The sequence below is a fragment of the Furipterus horrens genome, unplaced genomic scaffold, assembly GCF_987537825.1.
Source record: "Furipterus horrens unplaced genomic scaffold, mFurHor1.1.pri manual_scaffold_6, whole genome shotgun sequence".
NCBI lineage: Eukaryota > Metazoa > Chordata > Mammalia > Chiroptera > Furipteridae > Furipterus > Furipterus horrens.
The window spans coordinates 149,004,152-149,027,788 of record NW_028327176.1 but is presented as its reverse complement, the minus strand read 5'-3'; the positions used below and the strand labels follow the sequence as shown (position 1 = coordinate 149,027,788).

General features: G+C 35.2%; 1 protein-coding gene across 1 annotated transcript in view; it reads left to right on the top strand.

The window, feature by feature from the left end:
* The window catches only part of SNX3 (sorting nexin 3), a 53,345-nt gene extending 31,461 nt beyond the window's left edge, over positions 1 to 21,884 (top strand). The window contains exons 2-4 of the mRNA XM_090279729.1: positions 16,603 to 16,698; positions 19,633 to 19,757; positions 21,133 to 21,884. Coding sequence (XP_090135855.1) covers positions 16,603 to 16,698; positions 19,633 to 19,757; positions 21,133 to 21,238 — 327 coding nt within the window. The 3' untranslated portion in view covers positions 21,239 to 21,884. The remainder of the gene's footprint in view (positions 1 to 16,602; positions 16,699 to 19,632; positions 19,758 to 21,132) is intronic.
* Positions 21,885 to 23,637: the final 1,753 nt, after the last annotated feature.

Sequence of the window (23,637 nt, the reverse complement as noted above, 5' to 3'; positions counted from 1 at the left end):
CTGGCCAGAAAATTTTAAAAGTTATACTGACCTAATTACTAATGTATTGGAACATTTGATGATGAGTTGCAACTACTTGTGAACTGTACTCTTAGCCACAGTTTATTATGAGGGTTCTTACTATTTCTAGTAAAAAGATTTTGCATTAGTGATTTGAGTACTTTCAGATTATTAGAACAATAATCATTCTTTGTGGATTTACAAAAGGAATAAAGTATTGTAATGGCACTGCTAGTCAATCTGTAAAGAGAAAATGTAATATGTTTAATATCATTGTCTAGTTGCTCTTATAGCTAATTACTCTGACTAAAAGAGAAAGGAGTCGTTCCGTTGTTTATTCCTCACCTGAGGACATTTCTCCATTGCTTGTTAAAGAGAGGGGAAGGGAGAGACAGAAACATTGATGCAAGAAAGAGGCATCAATTAGTTGCCTCCCATGTGTGCCCAGATCACAGATTGAACCTGCAGTATAGTTACGTGCCCTGACCGGGAAATGCTCCAACCAAGTGAGCCACATCAGCTGGGGGTGGGGGTGGGGGTTGTCTTTTAATATAGGTATCACTCATATCTTAGAGAATTAAGACTCATGAAACAACACCCTTTTTCATATTTTTTGTAGTTTCCAGGTAATATTTCATTCTTTGAAGAAACACCTCATCTTCATTTTTTATAATATTGATGGCAAACTATTTCATGCTATCTGTTCTTAGAGGTTTATCAAGTTATTGTAGAGAAAGCAATTCAGTCAAATTACATCTTTTATTTTTAAACTTTTGTTTAGAGTAGAAAAGCTTCAGTTCATCTCATTTCATGAGCTTCTTAAATCATGGATGAATACTTTGTTGAGTAATCCAGAATCAGTGATTTTCTAAGAACGTCTGCTACTCAGAACATAGTTAAGAGCTAAAAAGGAAGCAAAAACTAAACAGCATAGAGTTTACAATTTTAAGGTCTCTGTATTTTTTAAGTATATTTTATTGCATATACTATTACAGTTGTCCCAATTTTTCCCCCTTTGTCCCACCTGGTACCCCCCTTCCCACCAGCAATCCTCCCCTTAGTTCATGTCCATGGGTTGTGCATATAAACTCTTTGGCTTCTCCATTTCCTATACTGCTCTTATCATTGCCCTGTCTATTCTGTACCTACCAGTTGTGCTTCTTAATCCCTGTATCTTTTCCCCCATTCTCCTCCTTCCCCCTCCCTGCTGCTAACCCTTCAAATGATCTCCATATCTATGATTCTGTTCCTGTTCTGATTGTTTGCTTATGTTTTAGATTCAGTTGTTGATAGTTGTGAGTTTGTTGTCATTTTAATTTTCATAGTTTAGATCTTTTTCTTCTTTAACATTTCATGTAATAATGGCTTGGTGATGATGAACTCCTTTAGCTTTACCTTGTCTGGGAAGTACTTCATCTACCCTTCCATTCTAAATGATAGCTTTGCTGGATAGAGTAATCTTGGTTGTAGGTCCTTGCTTTTCATGACTTTGAATACTTCTTGCCACAACTTCTTGCCTGCAAAGTTTCTTTTGAGAAATCAAGCTGATAGTCTTATGGGAATTCCTTTGTACGTAACTAACTGCTTTTTTCTTGCTGCTTTTAAATTCTCCTCTTTATCTTGAACCTTTGGCATTTTAATTATGACATGTATTGGTATGGTCTTTTTTGAGTCCAACTTGTTTGGGACTCTCTGTGCTTCCTGGACTTGTATGTCTATTTCCTTTGCCAAATTAGGGAAGTTTTCTTTCATTATATTTTCAAGTAAGTTTTCAATTTCTTGCTCTTCCTCTTCTCCTTCTGGCATCCCTATGATTCAAATATTGGCACTTTTGGAGATGTCCCAGAGTCCTCTTATACTTTCCTTATTTTTTTTGAATTCTTGTTTCTTATTTCTGTTCTGGTTGAATGTCTATTTCTTCCTTATGTTCCAAATCATTGATTTGAATCCTGACTTCCCTGTGGATTTTTCTCTATTTCACTTCTTCATTTCTTCCTTTATTTTTTTGCTGTACTCAGTGAGTTCTCTGAGCATCTAATTACCAATATTTTGAACTCTGCATCTAATAGGTTGGCTATTTTCATTTTATTTAGTTCTTTTTCTGGGGTTTTGTTCTGTTCTTTCACTTGGGCCATACTTCTTTGTCTCCTTAATTTGGCAGCCTCCCTGTGTTTGTTTCTGTGTATTAGGTGGAGCTGCTTTGACTCCGTGTCTTAGCATACCTGTTAAGTTGTATGGGGCAGAACCTTAGGTATTTGGGGTTGGGGGGCTTGGAGAGGGGACAGTGCTACTACTTGGCTTCTGGGGGTTTGCTTGGTATTCGCCCTGTTTCCATCAAGTGATGGAAACACTTCCTGTATGCGACTGGTGCCCTTCCAGATGTTGCCCTGTTGATGAATGCCAGAGTGGGTGGGTTTGCATATGTTCTAAGTCTGTGTGGGCCCTTTAAGTGGGCTCTCCTTAGAAATCTGAAGTTTCTTCCGCCATCCCGACCCCCACTTATTTTTACAGCTGGAGGTTATGGGATTTTTATCTTCCCTGTGCTGGAACCCTGGGCTCTGCAATCTGGCCTAGAGCTGGGACCACTTACTCCCAAGGTATCCCTCCTGATTTTTATTCATCACACGTGAATGTGGGACTGGCTGATCTGCTGCTCCCATGGCCTCTCTGCATCACACTGCATTTCCGTGCCTTTCTGCCCTTCCTACCCTCCTATATGAATGTGGCATCTTAAATGCTTGGTTGTTGGACTTCCATACACTTCAATTTTTAGGCAGTTGTGGGTGTTATTTGTTTTGAGGTTAGTTGTAATTCTTGTGGTTGCATGAGGAGGCGAAGCATGTCTGTCTACGTCTCCATCTTTACCAGAAGTCAGTCCTTGTGCTTTTTAAAATAAAAGTTTTTGTCTCTGTGCTTTCTATTTAAAAAGTTGTCTATATATATAGTATACATATAGTATAAAATGTGTATATATACATATATATGTATGATATACTATCCTTAATCTGCTTGTTTAACATAATTCTCCCTAAGTCATGTTACTGATTCAGGTATCTATTGCTGTGTAACCAAGAACTCTAAAAGTTGATGGCTTAAAATAACAATTAACATTCACTTTATCACAGTTGTGCTGTTTGGTCAGGTCTTAGGAGGAACAGCTATCTCTGTTCTCCTTGATATTTGCTGTAGCAGCTTGACTGAAGCTGAAAGATTTATATCTAAGGTTACACAATTGTATGGCTTGCTAGCTAGTTTTTTGTTTTGTTTTGTTTTTAAATATATTTTATTGATTATATTGTTACAATAGTTCCAATTTTTTTCCCTTTGCTCCCCTCTGCCCAGCACCCCCCCTCCCCCAACAATCCCCTCCCCCAAGTCCATGCCCATGGGTCGTACATACAAGCTCTCCTGCCTCACCCTTTCGTATATTTTTTTAAATAAACAAATTAATTAATTAATTAATTAACAATTAAAAATAACAATCCCTCCCTCAGACTTAAGACCTTTTATAAAATCTTATAAAGAACAATGGGCAAAGGTCTCGAGCTCTTCTAGCTGCTTCAAGCTGGACATGGTCGTCGTCCTACCTACCCTTGGGTCCAGAAATCCATAATAAGAGTGGGAGTGTGGAGGGGAGGGTGGTCTTCCCACATGGGGAAGGATCGTACAGACTCCAGGTCAGTTGGCTGTCCCTGGACAACAGCATGCTTGATTTAACAGGCTGGCATCCTTGTTGTATTCTGGAGGCAACAGATTTGGCAACAGGGTTAAAAGACATCATTCAATCTGTAACCACTAGATGATAAAAGACAGGTATTAATTTTTCAATGTCCCACATTAGGGAAAAGAAGGGCTTCTTTGGAGGAAGATGTGCCAGGTACATTTCACCTGTCCAAAACCCTTTTGCCCATTATACTTAGTTTGGGCTGAGGGACATATTTTAGGTTTCCCCCTTTTAAGACCTCTGGGCTCTTTCTGACCAAGCCATTAGGACAGAGAAGAGAAACCAGTTTTAAAGTGAAGCCCACAGACCACCTCATTCTTCACCAACCCAGCCACTTAATTCAGCCAAACCATTGAGTCTCAGGAGGCAGCGCTGCAGACAGGATTAAGTGAGGCCTATACGTACAGACATTCACTCAGGTAATGACATCATAGGTTTATGCCCTTTGAAAACAGAAAACACATGTTAATTTATGTAACATAACCCACATACAAGTCTCTAAATCTGTTGGACTGTCTTATCGGAAAGACATCCAGTTGCAAGGCACTTGACATTCTTCTTGCCTGTAAATTAAACATTTTTGATAATACCACTGACCTAGTTTAATGGTCACGTTGTGATGTAGCAGCCCTTTCTGTCTCTCAGTGGTTATAAGACGTCTCTCCAGCTGGTATTTGGTTGGTTATTCCAGATGATTTCTCCAAAATTAAGTTGTAAATCCAGACTAGTTCTGGGAGGAGGTTAGTGTAGCTCCCACTTACTCTTCCGCCATCTTGTTTCCTAGTTAGTTTTGACTAACATCTGGGAGCTCAGCTAGGGCCATTGATTGGGTCCTGATTTTTCCTCCATTTGGATACCTAAACTTCAAACAGAATAATGATGACTGGGTTCCAAAAACAAAAAATTTTTAACAAATGTTCCAATTCACAAGTATTATATACCATTGATCAAAGGCAGTAACATGGCCAAGCCAATACAGGAAAAGATACAGAAAGATACAGAACGATACCAGGAGGCATGGTATATTGTAGGCCACCAGAGTAATAGCCTACTATGCCTATGCACCTCTTCAATCTACAGCAAAGTAGCCTCTCTGAAAGACATTTGAAGCCTTAACATTCATACCCATTGGCCCAGTAATTTCACCTTTAGGAGTGTCCTAAGGAAAGTATATAAATTCCCTGGATCTGTATCAAGCTTTCTTCTAGCTCTCATCCATAGCATTTTGCCCAGGGTCAGGAGTTGGGATTAAAATCAGATTGTCAGATTGCTTTACCATTGTACTATACACATCTCGTGTATGCAGTCTGTGCAGTCGTGTTAAGTATATCAAATGAGAAGCTAATAATATAGGTATATATAAGCAGAATAAAATTTGTATATGTCTGAAAGGATATTATCAAAATGAAATCTCTACAATACAAATGAACATGTTCTGTTCTAATTATTTTTAAATTATTTGTTTGTTTATTTTTAGAGAGGGGGAAAGAAGAAGGAGAGGGAGAGACACATCACTGTGTGGTTGCCTCTCACTCACGCCCCCAACTGGGGACCTGACGTGCAACCTAGTTATGTGCCGTGACTGGGAATCGAACCAGTGACACTTGGTTCACAGGCCGACGCTCAATCCACTGAGCCACACCAGCCAGGTCTAATTTTTTTTAATTTTAAGGATACCTTTTAGGATCCTACCATGCAAACTTAACCTAATGTATTCATATGTATTTGTTTTATATCTATTTTATTTCTATCCTGATTAGTATAGGTTTCTAAACAGTAAAACTCTGTGATGAATTATGGTTGTAACTGCCCCCCTTATTTCATGCTATACATATCTCTTGAGGATGTTTGTTTTAGATCCCTGTAGTCATATGTCCCTAATACTGTACGTATAGACATTTAGAATACACTTACTGAGTAGAGCTTATTAACTACTATTCTTTTGTTGGTTTCCACATCAGAGTTTTACTTATAATGACTTTGCATCCCATTTCCAGTTCAGTACTCTTCATAGTGGTACTTTCAAATCATTTTCCTTGAAGAGGTAAAATATTATGCCCAGATCTGTCCGCACTAAACTGGAATCACTTGGTGATTATACAGATTCCTGAGCTTCTCCACACCACCCCCCAGCCCTGCCCCAGTTCACATTTGGAGGTCAAAGGCAGTTCTTCTCGCACCTTAGAATCACCTAAAACTATTGATGTTTAGATTCCAACCCATACTGATTTGAATGAGATTCTTTAGGAGTTGGTGCTGGGGATGTGTGGGGGTTTGTTAGGTGCTGAAAACTCTAAATGCGATTCTTATGATTAGGCAAGTTGGGAAGATAAAGGGAATAGTTTGGCGCTTTTCAGGTTGTTCAGAAAAGGTCTTGGGCTGTTAGTAGGCAGTTTTCTTTCTGCAGAAGTCTATTGGATTGTGTAAATGTTCATGAACTAATATAAGTGAATTTTTCCTTACAGTAGAACTATTATTGCATAAGTCCATTAAAGGCTGTTCATTGAAAACCTTGCATGAGCTCGTAAATGAGTCTTGTTGCCAATTCACAAATGAAGAATATGGACAAAGAAGGAAAAGTATATGGTATTACTTGGTTTATGCATTCTTTTAGATAATTTCTTCTCTACTGTTTTGGAAATTATACCATAAAGAATACTTCTTTTAAAATAACAGGAAATTGTATCACTGGATGGCTATATCCTTATTTAAAAGAAAAAAAAAAACTAGAAGGAAAGAAAAAGAGACTAAACTAAATTCCTTAGCTTACTAACAATCTACATTTCAAAGGTTCACCAGACTAAAAGCTTATTCTTCACTTAAATGACTTCTCCCCAGACATATTTAGAGTTCATCTAGGTTATAAACCATATCTCCAGTTATTCATGCTGTTCCAGATTGGGTAAAACAAGTATCAAAAGTACTGAAGGGAGAAGTAATAGCTTAAGCACTTCTGAGCTTATCCTTTATCTCTAGATGTAGATATTTGCAGAAATGCAGCCGTTTAATGAGAACTGTAGTGAGGCATCCATTTACATCTCTTAGGATTGATTGAATAGAGTATGGTCTATTGAGTATACTTTTGATGTCGTTGCCAGTCTCTTTTTTTCAAATGTACACGTGACACTATCTGAAGAAATACTAGAAACACCTAGTAAACATTTTTTTAGTATCTATTGTTAAACTATATTCAGGTGATCACATTTTGAGGCTTGGCTTTCTGCTTGGCTATCAGTGATAATCAGGTTACGTATAGGGTATCTGTGAGCTGCTGACTTTAATAGGTCAGCCTGTGCAAGTGTGTAAGACCCAGCTTTTTGGAGACTACTAGCATGGCAGTTTCCTCGGCTTAGATGTGAAGGAAGCACTTGTTTTAGAACTCTATAACATGGTTTCAAAAATCTGTTCTTTTGTCTATAATGTGTTTTGATTCCTAATTATTTTAACTCATGTGGTCAGTAATACTTTGTGGGAAACAGCTGGTTCTCTTTTATATAAAGAGCAGTTTAAGAATATCAGGCATATAGCCCTCTCATAACATTTCATCTCTTTGGAGTGTTTCTGGTATATTAGAACAAGTGAACAGCAACAAAATAGTATTGAACAGTTTTCTTCAGGATTTTAGTCATGCTTTCTTCTAGTTTTCTGTACATCCCAGGTATCTTATGTAAACAGTCCATCTCTTTTTCATGAGCTACGCACATAAGCTTGAGAATTCCATGAATTCCTCATAGGGTAAGTACAAATATCCATGGCTCCATTATATAGCCAGGTAGACTATAAATCCTCTTCTGATTCTCCGTGTTCACGATATATTTGGCAAAGAGTGGGGATTTCCTGCAATAAGCCAGCTTTTCTCCTAATGGTTAAATCAGGCAACTAACTTCACCTAAGAATGTGATTCTTTTTTCCCCAAGAAGCAGAATTTTTTCTTTGTTTCGATATTCTGTAGGTTTTAAATTTAGCTGGGTAAATTCCAAATGGCTCTAAATTTTATTATGAAGGGCAAATGCTAGAATAAGAAAAACTTACAATAGAGAAAAGGGTGACTTAGGAAAAACCTGGCTTACCTAATCTTAACCAAGTGACCCAATAATAGGAGAAACTGACATCATGTGCCTTCTGATGTGATGCACTGAGAAGGCTTCAACCTTCCTGCTGTTAGGAACATTTCTGCCAAAAACGCAGGACATGAAACTGGTCATGAGGAAACAGACAAACTCAAATGTATAATGTATTTCAGATATCTGGCCTGCACATTTTGAAATTGTCAGTGACTCGAATAGCTAAAAGGCAGGATGACTGTTCTAGGTTAAAAGAGACTAAAGGGCTAATGAGGGAGGGAAGTGCTTGATTCTTAATGGGATTCTGGGTTTTAAGAAGTTATAAAGGATATTGTTGGGACAGCTGGTAAAATTTTAATATGGGCTGTATGTCAGCATTAAATGTGCTCTATTTAGTCCTTGTTCTGTGGTTATATAAGAGAATGTTCTTAAGGAAACACATACTGAAGTATTTAGTGGTAAAGGGTTATGATGTCTGCAGTTTACTCTCAAGTGGTTTAGCAAAAATAACTGCAGAAGATTTACAAAGCAAATATTATAATAACACTTGGTTAAAGGTATAAGGATAGTATTATCATATTAGAACTTTTTGCTGAATTTTAAAAAGATACAATATGGGTAATGTAAGAAAAACAACTTAGACTTACGGTACAATTATTGGGTGACAGGTACAGTTCTATGTGTTTTATATGTATTTCCTCATCAGTGAGATAGGATTATAAGAATATGATGATATTACAGATCTTACTTATTTCAAGATAGTTATCTTTTGTATGATTTCCCAAGTAGTAGAAATCATCTAGGTTAGTTTTAACTTATAAATCATCTGTTTTAATATACTTTCACACTATTATTTTCAGGTTATAGGTGAGCAAATTGAAAAACAGATTAGCTTGCCCAAGTTACATAGCTAAGTGGCATTGCTGGTATTTGACCCTACCCAGAGACTGAGTTCTTAACCACTATAGTATAGAATATTAGAAAGTGTATACTTTTATACTGAATGAATCTCTGTAAGATTTGAAAGTAAGAATGGGAAAGAGTTATTAAGGTCACGAACTTTGATTTTCTTCTCGTACAGCAGCAATAGTATGACTGTGTCAAAAGTTTTGTAAAACAATATATTAAAAATAATCTCAAATTTGATTAAAGTCTCCCATTTCTTTATTGAAGCATTCAGTGTTTTTCTTGATGTTTTTTCTGTTTTCTTTATTTCATTTAGATCTGCTTCAGTCTTTATTATTTTCTTTCTTCTACTTGTTTTGTGTTTAGCGTCTTCTTTTTCTAGTTTCCTAAGGTGGAAGGTTAGGCTATTCATTTGAGATATACCTTTTACTATATATGTTTTTAATGTGGACACTTAACAGCTATACATTTTCTTTTAAGCATTGCTTTAGCTGCTTGTCGTATGAGCTTTCGAACCAGTCAGAAATGGTATGGTAATAGTTTCTATACTTGTTTTATATAAATCACCTGGGGAATTCTTTTTAAAGGGCCTATTCCCCTAAAAGCTGGTTTAGTTGATCTGAGGTAGGCCTCAGGACTTTTTGTTTTTTGACTAGCTGGATTATTACCATTTGCAGACTTACTGAGCTGTACCTCAGTGTATTTGTACATTTTTCTGTATTTATGTTACACTTCCACTGAGGATAATTGTTTTAAATACTAAGTAATTCTGAAGATTACCAGCTTGAAGAACCACTGATGTCTTTGATTTCGGTAGTTGGGGTAGGATATGGAGTAGAGATTTTTTTATTTGACTTTTTAATCTTGTGTCCCATATTTAGATGTTATTTTAAAAGCTCCTTCTAGTGCCAGGTGCAAATATTCGTGTATTCTCAGCTTCTGCCTTCCTTGATAATATAGATTATCTGTTTTATATTTTTCCAAAGAAATGTTAAGTAGTGGTAACAGATAATAGTTTAAAAATAGCAATTATTTGGCTTATAATAATGAACAAAAGCATATTTTGAATTGGAATAAAATAGTTTTTATTGACTATGGATTCCAAGTAACCAGCTTAACTTTTTGAGGGACAGGTAATTACAATTCTCTGCTTTTTCAAGTGTTAGTTTTGGCCATAGCCCTGATATAGCTTTAAATTATTGTTAATACTGGATTTCTTATGCAGATCCTATAAGAGTGGTTGATATAACTGTTTATAGGAGCCTTTGTCTTTGCTTTGGATATATAATGAAATATTATTTGCAGAACTTTCATAACTACATGAACAAAATCAAAGACTAAAATAAAAAACTCATGGACATGGACAACAGTGTGGTGATTGCCAAGGGAAGGGGTGGAGGGAGATGGAGGAGGGTATGGGGGGATAAATGGTGATGGGCGGAGACTTGACTTGGGGTAGTGAACACACAATACAGTGGACAGATAATGTAGAATTGTGTACCTGAAATCAGTATAATTTTGTTAATTAATGTCACCCCAATAATTCAATAAAAATAAAATAATAAATAGACAAATAAATAAATAATAAAAAAGTAAAAATAAATAGACAAGGGTTACTCAAATTCACCTTTAGCATTTAGTAATGATTCATATCTATGCAAATAGATGAAACCTTAGTTCATGGTTCTTGCCTGATGATGGATTTAGTTTTGGTTGTCTCTGATCATGCATCTCTCTGGTCACTGTTTCTGCAAATAAAATATTTCCTACAAGTATTGTTATTTTATACAAATGGCTGAGTTTGACACTTTTACCTGTTAGGTAAAATGAACAGTAGCTAGGAGGAAAATAATGACTTCTAGTCTATGCTCAACCTGATCAACTAAAGTAACTTTTTTTAAATTAGGGGGTAAATCTGAATGTTGGGATGAGAGAGTACAAAATCTTGTGTTTTAAATTTCAAAACTTTTAGTCATCTTAAAATAAGGTAACAATTTTTCCCTGACTGATGTGGCTCTGTTTGTTGGGCATAGCTCCACAAGGCAAAGAAAGGTCACTAGTTCAGTTGCCACTCAAAGCATGTGCCAGGGTTGCAGATTCAGTCCCTCTACCAGGTGTGAGCAAGAGGCAACTGATGATGTTTCTCTCCCTTTTCCCCTCCCTTCCCCACTCTGTAAATAAGTAAAATTTTTTTAAAAAAAATAAGGTAACTGTTCAAGTCTGATTTATATTTAATTTAAGAATTCAGCACTTTATTTCTCTCTGGATAAGCCTAAACATTTTAAGTGATGTCCAAAGTAAGGGATTTCTGCTATAATTTGCCTCAGTAGTCTGACTCTTGTCCATTTTCTTCAAACAGATAACCCTTAGAAGAAGCTAGAACCCACCTGTTCTTTTGGGGGAGAATAAGGGGAAAGGGTATCATTCACATATATCATCTTAGTTTCAGGTGTGCAACATAATGATTTGATGTTTGTATACATTATGAAACAAACACAGTAAATCTCATTAACATCTTACCATGCATAGTTACAAAAAAATTTTTTTGTGGTGAACATAGAACCAACTGTTCTTAATGCTCATCAATACACATAGCTAATCTGTCAAATTTTGTGGATTCTACTTCTGTGGTAATTTCTTTGTTCTGTTTTTCAGTTTCAAAGATATTTTCCTATTTAGAGATATGTATTAACTCCTGGTGCTTACAGGTAGTTACCTTAGCCAGACAGGGCACAGTATAACCTTTTCAGTTTATTTCCCATCATCTTCTCTGTTTTGAATATATAAGAATTACTTCCTAAGTATTCTTGTTTCTTATCTGCATGTAGCTCACACTATTTTCACCATTCTCAACTGTCTCCTTAGGTTGTGACTGACTCCACACATTAAACAATGCAAGCCAAATCAATTGTCAATTAATTGTTTATGCTTTTTTTAATTGTACATATGGTATCATACAATATATATTGTTCTGAAACTTCTTATACTTAACACATCTCAGGCAGGCTTCCTGATCAGTTTATGGCTAAATTATATTTTGTTTAAAGCCTTATAAAATTTCATTTTATATTTGTAAAGATTTAATTAGGTGTTTCATTTTCTGTTTTGTTTTGCTATTACATAAACAATGCTAATATAAACCTCTGTGCACCATGATCTTTTTGTGTGTGGAAATATTTGTAGGATTAATTCCTAGTGGACTTGTTGATTCAAAAGATACACATTTAAAGGAGTGATATGGGGATGTAAATTACAACATAGAGAATATATCTATAATGTTGTAAATGTATATGGCATTAGGTGGGTACTAGACTTATTGGAGTTATAACTTCATGAGGTATGTCAGTGTCTAATCACTATGTTGTACACCTGAAACTAATACTGTATGTCAATTATAATTAAAAAATAAAATTCTTTTTAAAAGGGACTGGAAGATGTCACCAAAATGGCCTCCTTACAAGTTGTATTAAGTTAGCAGGTTTTTTAGAGGTCTGTCTCTCTACCCTTACTGTCATTGGGTATTAAAGTTTAATGCCTACCTGTTTGATAAATGAAAATGGGATCTTACTGTTTTAACTAGCACTTCTTGTGTGAGTGAAGTTGGATGTTACTGGCCATTAGTTTCTCTGTGTTCTGCATATTTTGTCAGGTTATTCATCTTATCTCCCAGTTGAATCTTCCCAAAACTGTAGGAAAAAATTATTATCCCTACTCTTTATTTTTTCAGAACCAAAGTAGAACATTTTATGTGTTAAATAAGTTGAAAGTTACCAATCATAAGGGTTTGTAATCAGTGGTGATAGTTCAGTGACTTAAAAAAACCTCCACATTTTTCATTTGTACAGTAGTCCCTCTCTATATCACGGTTCACTTATTGCGGTCTCATTGTATCGTGGGATTTTTAAAAATATTTAATTTATCGCGGGTTTTTTGCTGTATCACGGGATTTTGCAGTACTATATATGTATGTTAAAGTTACATAGGTTTAAGAGTGTAGAATATGTTTAAGAACATAAGTAGTATTTATAAAAGTGGAACAGGTTAATAAAGGACTGGGAATGGTTTATAAAGCCTTAAATATACATAAATATTAAAATAAGTGTAAGGTTCCTACTTCGTGGATTTTCACCTATCGCGGGGGTGTCTAGAATGTAATACCAGCAATAAATGAGGAATACTGTATTTTGATCAAGTTGAATAGAAATTCCTTTTGATGGTCAGGAAGACAATAACAGGCAAACTTACCACTCTAAATGTAATGAGCAAATAATATTAAGAATTACTTGATGTAACTTTATCAGAAATACAGCAGTCTTCATATAAAGAGAAATCTTAGCCAGCTGAGAAAACTAAATAAAATAATTTTCTTAAACTACCCATGATCCTTTTTTAATGTATGATCTGTCAAACTATTAGCTAATCATAGAAAGGATTGGATTGTTTTCTCCCTCCCACTCCACCCCCCATTAAAGTGAATGAGATATAATCATGATTGTGTCAAAAGTTCAAAAGGGAAAATGGAAGGTAAAATGAGCTGGATTGGCACTCTTCCCCCAACATTGTACCTGTAAGCTTGATATGTTGTTTCAGAGATTAACTTTATAGACTTCCGTACCCAGAAGTATGAAAATTCTTAGGGAACACTTTTCACAAGCTTGATCTTAACATATTGAATAAAGAGAGCAGCTAATCCCCTTTGTAAAGTAATTTGAGAGGAGGGAATTCAAAATGTAAAATCTCACCTGCAGAAAACGCTCAATTCTGTAAAGGCCTTTCTATCTTTAGACACTTACAAAGACTTAATATTTTAATGCGGAAGGGTGAGCTTGGTTAAAAAGCCAATGGATGAAATTAGAGAAAAATAATCCAGTGCTTTCATTCTGGGAATTATCATCCTGCTCTCCAGGGGACCTAATTTTATTCCCTGTGGGGAATGAGAATACCTCTCTGTACAGCAAGCCAGCATCTCTAAATATAAGCTTGACTTTTAGTATAATAAGAGTCTTGTTAGGTACAATTTGCTCTTGGTCATTAATACAATGAACAAATGTTGTGGTTACCTGGGAAAGAAAATTCAAGTGCTTTTAAACCTCTTGTGAGATTTGGTTTCATGCTTGAAACCTATACAGTGTTATGCGCAATAGCATCTGTAGAAGATTCCAAGCTATAAGGTATACAACACAGAGAAGTTAATACACTTTGGAAAAAAATTAGACCACTACAAAGTGGGTTTAAGATACTAAGTAAAAAGCTTTTCTTTAACTGAATGACAGTTACCAGTGGCATTAAGTTTAATAAGTGATTGGAATTTTCTTACGAGTGAATTTTATATAATGATGTCCCTGGATACAAAATAGGAAGCCAGTTTTTCCTTCTAGTGGCACTTAACTTTTTTTCTTTTCAGCTGTAAGAGAGTTTATAGTTCTACAAGTACAAAGATTGAATTAAATACAAAATATAATATCAAGGTATATACAGTTGACTCTTGAACAACGTGAGGAGTCAGGGTACCAATCCTCCATACAGTTTAAAATTCACCTATTACTTGACTCCCTCAGAACTTACCTACTAATAGCTTAGCTTACTGTTGACTAGAAGCCTTAATGATAACAAACAGTCTATTAATACATGTATCTGAATTATATAATATATTCTTACAATTAAGTAAGCTAGAGAAAAGAGAAAATCATAAGGACAATAAGCTACATTTACAGCACTGTATTTATTGATACCATTGTTTGTCATCTGTTTCTAAGTGAATTATCTGCCACTACCTACATCAATATTATATGATATAAAACACTGTAGATGTTACATGTGTTATTCACACTAGACATCAGAAATGAAAAGATAGTGTGAAAAAGAAACCCATATTTATTACAGGTATAAAGATTCATGCATTGATAACAAGCATATGTGGTTCTTTTATAGTAGCCTAGTGTAACTGATACAACAGGAAGTAACTATGAAATTATTACAGTAGCACAGTATGTACTACAGTTAATTTTATGCAGTTATGATTTAATCTTTACATTTGTTTACATTTCTCTCAACAGCCAATAGTGCCATTATGGTCTGTAAGTGTGTGTGTATTAACTTTTTACAATAGATTTGTGTATGTTTTATGGTAGTAAATGGTAAAATAGACTAGTATTTATATATTTTATACATTCATAATGTGCTTAACTCTTGAATAGTTTTGATATTTCTAGGCTTTTTCAAATTGTTGCAAATCTCCAAAAATATTCCAATATATATACTGAAAAAAAGCCATGCCTAAGTGGACCTGTGCAATTCAACCTCATCATTCAAGGGTTAACTGTAGTATTAAATAGCATTTTCAGTATGATATGGCATTAATTGTGTTAGGTCATTTCTGTCCCCTACAAACTTTGTGATATTATATGCATTTTAAACTCAGTTCCTTTTTTTAATTAAATTTACTGGGGTGACATTGGTTAACAAAATTATAAGTTTCAAGGGTACGATTCTATAATACATCATATGTATATTGTCTTGTGTGTTTACCACCCAAAGTCAAATCTCCTTCATCATTTTGTATTCGACCACCTTCACCCTTTACTACCTCTCCCCCACCCCCTTTCCCTCTGAATCACCATACTGTTGTCTGTGTCTATGAGTATTCGGGGGTTTTTTGGTTTGTCTTGTTTGTTGTTTTCAGTTTTATACCTTGACTGACTTATTTTGCTTAGCATGATATTCTCAAGTCCTATCCATGTTGTTGCAAATGGCAGTGTTTCATCTTTTCTTATGGCTGAGTGGTATTCCATTGTATATATGTAGCACATCTTTATCCAGTCATGTATTGAAGGACACTTCGGTTGTTTCCATGTCTTGGCCACTGTGAATAATGCTGCAATGAACATAGGGGTACATATATTTTTACAAACAAATGTTTTCAAATTTTTCAGGTAGATGCCCAGAAGAGGGGCTGCTGGGTCATGTGGTAACTCTATTCTTAATTTTTTGAGGAACCTCCATATTGTTTTTATAGTGACTGTATCAGTTTACATTCCCACTAGCAGTGAATGAGGGTTCATAAAATCTATTTTTGATGGTAAAACCATGATGCTATACAGCTTCTGCTGATTGTCCTTAATCATAAACCACTTTTCATTGAATTTGGTAGATGTTTTCTCTTTTTTTAAAGATCAGTAGAAGGTAATAGAAATCTTTCTTGTTACTTTAAGTTTAGAAGTTGACAGAAGTGATCTTTGCAATCTTGTAAAGAACAATCTCTAAAAGAAGAAATTCCATTCCGATGTAACCTCAAGGTTGTACTGGGCATTATGTTTCCCATGCTTAAATTTCCCTCAGTCTGTAAAGCTCTGAAGGTATGAATCTGATGTAAAGTATATGGCTCCCAATTTCCTATTTCCATCGAGTGATTTTTCTGGCATTCTTAAAACCATTAAGAATAATTATTTCTTTCATTATGCAACATTAATTTAATCATAATAACAAAATACTTTGTATTTTATTTCAAAGTAGTTAAGTTCTGTTTCTCCAGTGATCATTATATACTGAGTTGCTATCTAAATTGGGTCACAATCAGCCAGCTTTATCTTCACCACTGTTCACTTGACATTTTCACAAATCAGTGGAATAGAAAAAATGACCTTTGTTTATGAAACTAAACTCAGGTGGAACAACATCCAGTAGCATATGTGCAAATGTGCATATTGAAAGTTGTACTCTAGGGTAAATAACATTTTTTAACAGCTAAGTCTTATTTTGTTAAAGGTAAAATGACATCTTAATAACTTTATGATTTTCTTAAGGTAGCCAGGCTTGCCATATCATTAATTTGACAAACAGATCTCACTGCTCTTGGTTTTGGAGTCCCTGTAATATGCTTCAACTTAGGAGTGACTTTTTTTGTTTCAGACAAATCTGCCTATTTTCAAGCTGAAGGAATCTACTGTTAGAAGAAGATACAGTGACTTTGAATGGCTGCGAAGTGAATTAGAAAGAGAGAGCAAGGTAAGAATTATTTGTAATGCAATTTTGAAGCAAAACATTCCAAATTTCAATATTAAGATTTCTCAGGAAAATTATCATGAATAAAGTGGGTTAAAGTAAATATGATTTCTTCTTTTCAAATAGTTCAGTTTTACCTTATTTCATGGGAGACAGAAGAAGTCTGTAATTTTTCCTCTTCCTTCTTTTGTCTGCTTTAATGTCCCAGTTGAGGCGTTCGCTGACTTACACTTGGATGACACTTCTTAGAATTTTCTGTTAACTTTCTTTCCCTCATCTTCCTATTCTACCTTCCCCCTTCACACCTCTAGCCAAGTTTCTTTTCCTCAGTGCATCTCATATGTCAGTATATTTCCAGTATTTTCTACTGACTCATAACAAATACATTTTTCATTTTCATACATTTACATACAACAGAAGTTTATAAACTAGTACTTAGCTTACTCTGTGTGATACATGCCGATATTCTTCAGATAACATTTTTAAATGATGGCCATGACCTACCTGCAATTTGAAAAGAGTTATATACCTCAGTAAGAACTGTTTTCTCTCATAAGCTTTGGTTGCAAAACAAGTTAGAGCAAGATCTCACTCTAATATCCCATATTTCAGCCCTATACCAGAGTAGCATAGGGCATGGTGTGCTCAGAATGATGAAAAGTTATTTTGTGACTAGAGTATAGTAGGAATAGGAGCTCGGATGTAATCTCAAGGTGGCTTGTGCTTATTTCTGAAGCATAATAAACTAGAAATGGAAAGAAAATTTCCTTAACCAGGTAAATGTGGCTGGTGGATACAAGAGCATATATGCAAATCATTGCATTCTATCAAAATGTAAAGGAAAACAATTTTATTCATAAAATACTTAAGAATAAAATGAGAAATATAAGACCCATATAAAGAAAACTTCCCTGAAAGACAAAGGAAGACCTTAATAAATAGAAGTACTACATGCTTGTTTTGGAATATTCACTTTTGAAGATTTATTTATTTTATAAACATTTGAGAGCTCATTCTATGTGTTCTTTGAGTAACAGAGCTGTGAAACAAATTAATGTCCCCACCTTTATGGTGTTTCCATTCTGTTGGGTGAGTTGGAGTGCTGGTGACGGGAAGGCGTTTGGTTTTATGTTTCTTTTTTGCTGTTATTATCATTATTATTATTTTGCTAATCTGTAAGAAGTTGTGTTGCTCTTTCCCTTTTTTACCCTGTTGAATTATTGTTTTAGGATAACTCCTAGTTATAGAAACTGCACATGGATTTGGAGTTTTACTTCTTAGAATAGGTATAATTTGTATTACTGGTGTTTATTAATACTTACCAGTATATTTCCCCTTGCTTGAATTGTTTACTTATATCTTTATTCTCTCTTGGTGTAAGATAAGATTCCAGCTAAGTGGTTGGTCATTTAACAGATATGTATGCCCAGCTTTTATTAAAATAACCATAAATAGCCTAAAAGAGGGTCCTTGATTTGAAGGCATCAATAGGCTAAATTAGTGATTCTCCACAGGGACAGTTTTGTCAACCCCATTAATTGAGTATAAATTACTTTCCCCATTGGTCAACAATGTTATTTTTGTTATGAAATGAATTTCCAATAAACACATGAGACAGCTTCTAAATTCTCTTGCACTCCAATAATCTATTTGCCCTTTAGAACAGCCTCAAGATATGTTCTGATGTCTACAGGTGCTTAATATATGTTGAAAAGAATTTGACTATTCCTGAGTTTTTTCAGAGTCTAAAATTCATATATAAATCTGTAATTTTATAAAGATCTCACTAATATTTTCATTAGAATTTTATTGATTTATAAATAAGTTAGGAGATACTGCCTTACTTCTGTCAATCTACTGCTAAAATGCCATCTCTCTGAGTGAGGCCTTCCCTTGACCATCCAATGTGAGAGTAGCTCTCTTCTAGTTTAAATTCTTGGTTTAATTTTTCTAAGAGCACATCTGACATATTATATATTGATGTATTTTACTATTTTATTGTCATATTAGAAGTGCTACTGGTGGTATCTAGTGGCCAGAGACCTGGAATGCTGTTAATTATTCTAAGTGCACAAGAAAGCCTTCCTCCAGTACAAAGAATTATGTAGTAGTGCCATGGTTGAGAAATCCTAGGATAGAGAAACCAAACTAACCTGTGAAATAAATAGCTAGCTGGTTTAAAAATTGAAACAAATATTTGAGCGCCAAATAATTCCCAGAAGACAGATATCGGTATAAGTTGACCCAAGAGGATAGTTAGACTTTGAAGGTGACAATTTGGGATGTTTCTATAGTGTGGGAAGGAAGCAATGACTGGTCTTTGGGGAAAGATAGGATAGCTGATTTAGGAGAAAGTTAACGTGTTTCTTAGCCTCGGAAATGGAAGAGTGGTGACAAGTAGTTGATGATTTTGGCATCACCTCAGACACGAGCAGGAAAGTCTGTATGCAGACGGAATGAGGTGGAAGAACTAATCACAGAAGTTTTATCTGCCCATGTCAGAATATGGTTAATATTTTATTTCTTTATTGAGTTGATTTTTATCTCTACGGTTTCCATTGTAATAAAGCATTGTCTGCCTCAGGTGACATCAAAACTGAGGCGCATGGTAGCTTTTATTTCAATATTTCTTGAATGTTCTTTTTGTATATTTGTGCTTTGCTAATAAGTCCGGGGAAAAGGTGATAATTAAGCTAGGGGCCCAGCTGTTGAGAAGCGTTGTTCTGATCAGCTATTTTGCATTTGGTTATCTTGCCTCTAAAACATCAAATATTTTTTTCATGTTTTTTTTTACTGATTCCCTTTTATATTTAAACAACTTTGACAATGGGATGGCTCTCATAGTGAGGATATATTTTATCTTCATATTGTACTCTATAATAATGTTCACAACTCAGTCAGCATGTTTGAGAACTTTCTTTCCTTGCGTTGTTTTAGGTTGTAGTTCCCCCACTCCCTGGGAAAGCATTTTTGCGTCAGCTTCCTTTTAGAGGCGATGATGGAATATTTGATGACAGTTTTATTGAAGAAAGGAAGCAAGGGCTGGAGCAGTTTATAAACAAGTAAGTGCTTTCTGTTTCTCAGGTTGTATGTTCTAAGATTATCTTATGTGACCACTAGTGATTTTGATATTAAGCTAAACTGTAATAATACTGACTTTCCTTTGGGCCATTTCCTAACTTTTTGTATCATTTAAACAAAGTGAAAGTATATAACAAGTTGAATACCATGTGATAAATATTAACGCGCTTGAGTGATTGAAATGAGTATCTTTGTTTTGACCTAAGTTTGTACGTATTTGTTTTTCTTGGTTAATTTATGCAAATTACATTTAAAATTACAGCATTTAAAAATACAGTTTTACTTATGATTCTTTCTGATTTAAAATATGTTCTAGTATGAACAATAAAACTTAAAATACCCTTGAAATAATTTTGTTTGATTGCAGATGGAGAAGGTATTATCAGCATGTCTTGTAAATGTGCACATTTAAAGTTTCCATAGCAAACGTATTCTTTTGGAAATGTAAGAAGACTCAGGGTTATCTTTTACTTTAGAAACTCTTTAAGCTCAAAGCAAAATTTCTAACTTTACATTTTATTTACATTTAAAATACAGCCGTTTTTAAAAAGCCAGATAGAGAGAGTTAATGCCAGGAAAGGGTTCACTGTAATTATGTATTGGCCTTAAAGTCTACCAAATAAGGTCACATCGTAGAGAATATGGTTGTGTGAGCTATTGATTAGAAGCACTTTAATTGTTATCTAGGGTCTGAGGATCTGTGAGTGGTGGGTAAACAGAAGAAAAAGACAAATAGCCTCTAACTTTTAGTTAGCTACTGTAGCACATGACCTTCATTGTCTTTCTGTGAACATACTCTCCCTTTAGAGAAGGTGGTGCTAAGAGCAGATGTTCTTAAATTCTGAAATAGAAGTCTACTTGCCCAGTCTGATCTTGTGTTTACTCTAATGGAAACTTTAAAAATTTTTCAAAGCAGGCAACACCCCCCCTACCCCCCAAAAAGAACCCTCTTATGTTTGTGCCTATTATTATTTGGAGTTCTTCTTAAACTCCAGTGCATTTCTAACTCTAATCCTGTATCTTTTTCTTCTTTAAAACGGATTCTTAGAATCAGAACATATTTCACTTTTAATTTTAAAATTAGTTTAAGTTTCTTACGAATATACCATCTAATAAGTAAAGAAGCTAATGGAGTGCATATGCCAGAAGCAGTGCAAAGCTAGTGATCAAGTGTTTTCTAAATTACCCTTGTGACCCAAAGGAAAGAGAATTTACTATAATACATTGATGGAGCATAGCTTTATGGACAGTTCAGACTAACACTTACTAAATTGTATGTGCTTCCTAAACTTAAAATAAATGCCCCTCCCCCTTTTTATAAAATATTGGACTAAATTTGTCTTTTTTTATTCCTAGGGTTGCTGGTCATCCTCTGGCACAGAATGAACGTTGTCTTCACATGTTTTTACAGGATGAAATAATAGATAAAAGCTATACACCATCTAAAATAAGACATGCCTGAAATTTGGCAAGAATGGGCAAAAAAAAACTTTCTGTGACTATTAATGATTTGTATGCACCAGTGAAGAAGTTCTAACTTTTAGCATGCTGCACAGAATCTGGTATATCATGCCTTTAGTATACTAACCTCATATGCTCTGCTTTGTTTTGTTTTGTTCTGGCAGTTGACAAGAAATTAATTTGCTTTAGTGAAAATCCCTCATTTCAGCCTTTCTGTATAATAACCCTTTCTTGCTATTTTCATGTGGTACACACTGAGGCCCCACACACTTGTTATTCCAGCATAATTTCCAGTGCCCTCACTAAAGTTACTGACCTGGTCTTATCTGCACAGTTTTTGTGTCATGTTTGCTTCTTGAATCTGATTAACTAGAATATTTCTCTTTTCCCCCTTTTAATATGTGATGTCACTTAACCTAATTTATGTGTAGGAGCACTATGTCATTGGTTGCCAGCACCCTACATGTAAGATACACACTTGTATGCAGAAAGTATCTTCCTGCAGGCTTGTAATACCCTTCACATGGAAGATCAGTGAGGGAAATCTTTATATTCTGTATAAAAACAAAATCAAATTTATATACTAAAATCATTTGTCTAAAAATTTAAGTTGTTTTCAGATAAAAATAAAAAATGCATTTCTGATATGCACTGATTGTGTTGCCTCCAGCTTTTCTTCTTTTATGGCTTTCCTACTTAACTCACTTGTTGAGAGGGATTATTTACTAATTATATACTTCTCATTCCTGTAACTTCAATCCTCTTCAAATAGTGGTGATATCAAATATGCCACCACCCTTTGAATGGGGTATTTTCTTTTAAACAACTAAAAAAATGATGTACTAAAAAAAGCATTCCTTAAGGCTTATTGAGTCATTGTGAAGCACTTTGTGTATTTGAAAAATGCTTTATAATCTCAAGTCATTCTTTTTAAAAGCCCTTTTAAGATAAATCAGTGCTATGCCTCCTGTTATTTAGAAGAATTTTTTGTAGCTCATCTGTGTGACTTGCTTAAACAAACTTAGCAAGGGTGCATCAACTCCCTTTTTTTGTCAGCAGATTCATGCTTCCTCTCTATTTTGGCTTGGGATAGTGGCAGTCTTGATCCTCTTTAACCAAGGAAGAGGGACACAGTGTTCTAGCCTGACCTGTATGAACAATAAAAAACAAGGAAATACATGACTCTTTGCTGGCTAACCTGTTATGGCCAGAAGTTTGCAACAAGAATGTGGTCTCATGTTGGAATCCACACAACATCTAGTGCTTTAGGGACCCACTGTGACCGAGCGTTAATCCCCTAGGGAAGGAAAGATTGTCCTCCCACACCAGAGTGTTACCTAGAGGAAACCAGCTTAGATCGTGGCCAAACTAGGATGTCCACCAAGAAGATTGGAAATCATAGGAAGAAGTCAGACCTGTCCTATAAGGCCTTATTATGTCACAATTCCATTATATTGGACCTTTCAGTTAGTACAAATTAACTCACAAAGCTAAACAACATGAATTTTATTTCATTGAGCTAGGGGAATAAAATCAAAGTCTGCCAGTTTTTGGTGTTCAGAAAAAGTAATCATACCTCTGCTAAATGGAATAAAACCTCTAAAAGCAGTGCTTCTCAGCCAGGGATGATTTTTCTCCCTGAGGATGTTTGGCAACACCTTGAGACATTTTTGTGTGTCATAACTAGAAAAATGACACTGAAAACCAATGGGCAGAAGTTAGAGATGCTGCTAAATCTACAATGCACAGGATAGCTTCCCACACCAGAAAAATGCCAGTAGTGCTGCGCTGTTTCCACTCACGTCATGGAATTCTTTGATTTTGGTCACTTACACATGAAGGAATAATGGGGTTTCCAATGAGTTGTACTGGCCCTGCTTCTAACCTCTACAGCTCCCCACGGGCAGGCATACTCTAAGGAAGCTGAAGGTTTTAAGTTAGGTGAAAAGTTGTTTTATTCCAGATAACATGTTTTTGCCAGGGAATGTACTTTTCAGTGTTGTCTCTTAGGGAACCAAAACCATGGTCAGTGTTAAAACTACACTTTGAACCCTGTAGAGTAAAACTGCAGGGGCTGTTAACTCGAACCACATAGGAAGATGTTCTGGAAGCCCTTAAGAGCCTTCTTAAGAGGCTAGAAGTGAATTTGGCAGTGGGTCATGCAGCACAAGTTGCAGGCTCTGTGTCCTCTCAGGAAGTAAGTGCCTTGTCTCCTGCCAGTTATAAAAGGTAAACATTTAGTAATTTAGAGTTGCTGAGGACTAAATGTAAAATCCAGAGAAGAGCAATGTCTGGGACATATAAAGCCTTAATCATAGTTCTCTGATGGTAGTGGTAATCATACATACGTTAGTAGTAACAGCAAATGTTACCACTAGACCCATGGCAGTTTCGGGGTGT